Raw genomic sequence first — 2108 nt, forward strand, 5'->3', positions numbered from 1 at the left:
TCACCCAATTGCCGAAATAAACTAACTCAACTCATCATCATCATCGATGGAACGACTTTGAAATTGCATACGAGCATGATCACATGAAGGAAATAAGCGACTGAACCTCATCAATCGCATGACGGATGAGGTCTAATGCCACACGACTCATATGAGTATTTGAATACCTCAATAACTCGTGCACGTGCTGCTGTTGCTTGTCGAGACGTAGAGTTAGTTTGGCCATGAAATGTAGTAATATTGATTCAGCATGGTATCCCCTCCCTCAATCACGCCTATGCAGTAGAGCGGCCAAGTCCGAACACAGATCGTCGCTTCTCTTTCCATCATCAGCAAAGATCTTCTCCACATCAGCTAGAGTAGCATCAGCACTTTGCTCCTCTGCATGGAGACGCTTAATACTAACTAAGAGCTTGCCAAAGGACTCATGCGACAACCTGAGGCGGGTGCCATACGCTGCCATACGAATGCTCAGCCTACCTCGACCTAGCCATTTTGAAGAACCTCTTAGCATCGATCTTACTGGGAGGGCCCCCAGCCCCGCTATCACCACTCACATCAGGCATAGCACTCTGAAGGAGCACAAATGAACATGGATGAGATAACAGATTTCACATCGTGGGACTTTTGTTGCATGTCAATAGCCGATATCGATGATGAACTGTTATTGACAGGAAACGTATGAAAAGTTGTGGCACCAGCCTCATGCAAGTTGTTGCTAGAGAAGCACCCTGGATTGGGGAAACCAGACTGATGATGATTCTGACTCGAGGTAAAACTGCCGTATACACTGGCCGAGCCCACAGACTGAGAGACCAAGCTCGCCCAATAATTATACACATCATGCCTACGGTAGTGCACATAGGTGTGGGAGCCGGGGAAGCCGCCATAGGAGCGATGCTCTGACAATAGCATACCACATATAATCAAGAATAATAGCTCACTTGAAGGGGTATCTCTCTCCTAAGGAAGTTTGTGTCCGCGTGACCACTTACATCACCATCGTGCATCCTATGTGATTCACTCTGGAAGGATTCCAAGCCTCCGACTAGAGTCTGCTTGAGACGCTTGAGGTGCTCCAACTGTTGATTTGACTGAGATGGCGATAAAGTGTCGCACTAATACTGAGAGTGAAGGCATGCTCACAACCCTCAGGTTCTGAATAAGGTTCCTGTTCTCCTCCTGTAACTTCTGGCATCTCTCACGAGAATCAATATGTTCCACATTCAGCGCATTGGCTTTCTTTATAGTTTGCATATGCTACCACAGTGTACTACAAAACTAGTAAGGATATACATCAACTTACAGCAGCCTTCTCTTGGTCGAGGCTCAAGCGTAGGACACGAACCTCGTGCTCCAACGACTGCATCTTAGAACTGAGGGTAGTATTCACCATCGACATTCAGCTAAACCCTACCCCTACATAAAGGCATTCTGGATAATCTTAATGCCGACTCCAAGGCACTCGTCAGGAGAGTCCGACAGCTGGATGTTGCGCTTGAACGTATCATCACTAGTCATGTGGAAGGTAGTTGCATAAAAGGGATACAGACACGAGCTCAACTCCAACTGAGCACACTCGATCGTCTGTGAAAATGGTTCAGGAAATGATTACTGCTGCTACCACAGCAATCACAATAATACCACATGTGAAGCTATCCTTCAATACCGGTACGATATTTTCTCAAACAATGGATACAAACACATGCCACAATTTGGTAGGTGTTCTTCAAATGACCTGAGATGAGAATGACAGTTCATCACAGCCATCACACCCATGTTATGATTGACGATTGACTCACCCATGGACGGAAATGTAGTGGTCTCCATTATGTTGTAGAGATACCCAGTCCCCTCCTCTCCAGCCGATACACTTTGGTTTGCACCATAAGTCGCCTCGACGCCATTTCTTCGGCGAGTAGGGTCTCGCACCCGTTCGATACCGTTCCCCGAAAAAACCTATAAAATTCGACTGCTACAAAGACGCCTAGTATGGTTAACAAAATCACCCGGATATATTGACGAACACTTATAACTCAACAATACACATAATGTGTGAGACAAATAGCTCAGCCAATGAACAATTGAGTTTACATTGTCCTGTGCAA

At 46.0% G+C, this 2108-nt stretch overlaps 1 protein-coding gene across 1 annotated transcript; it reads right to left on the reverse strand.

The window, feature by feature from the left end:
* Positions 1-265: 265 nt before the first annotated feature.
* Positions 266-1521, reverse strand: Pmar_PMAR027394 (conserved hypothetical protein; the record flags this gene model as incomplete). Its single annotated transcript, XM_002780735.1, has 7 exons — positions 266-437; positions 481-572; positions 852-902; positions 996-1094; positions 1147-1260; positions 1307-1376; positions 1424-1521. 7 exons carry the CDS (start codon positions 1519-1521, stop codon positions 266-268), a joined length of 696 nt encoding a protein of 231 aa, XP_002780781.1.
* Between the last annotated feature and the right edge of the window lie 587 nt (positions 1522-2108).

Source organism: Perkinsus marinus (genome assembly GCF_000006405.1).
Source record: "Perkinsus marinus ATCC 50983 genomic scaffold scf_1104296944144, whole genome shotgun sequence".
Taxonomy (NCBI): domain Eukaryota; phylum Perkinsozoa; order Perkinsida; family Perkinsidae; genus Perkinsus; species Perkinsus marinus.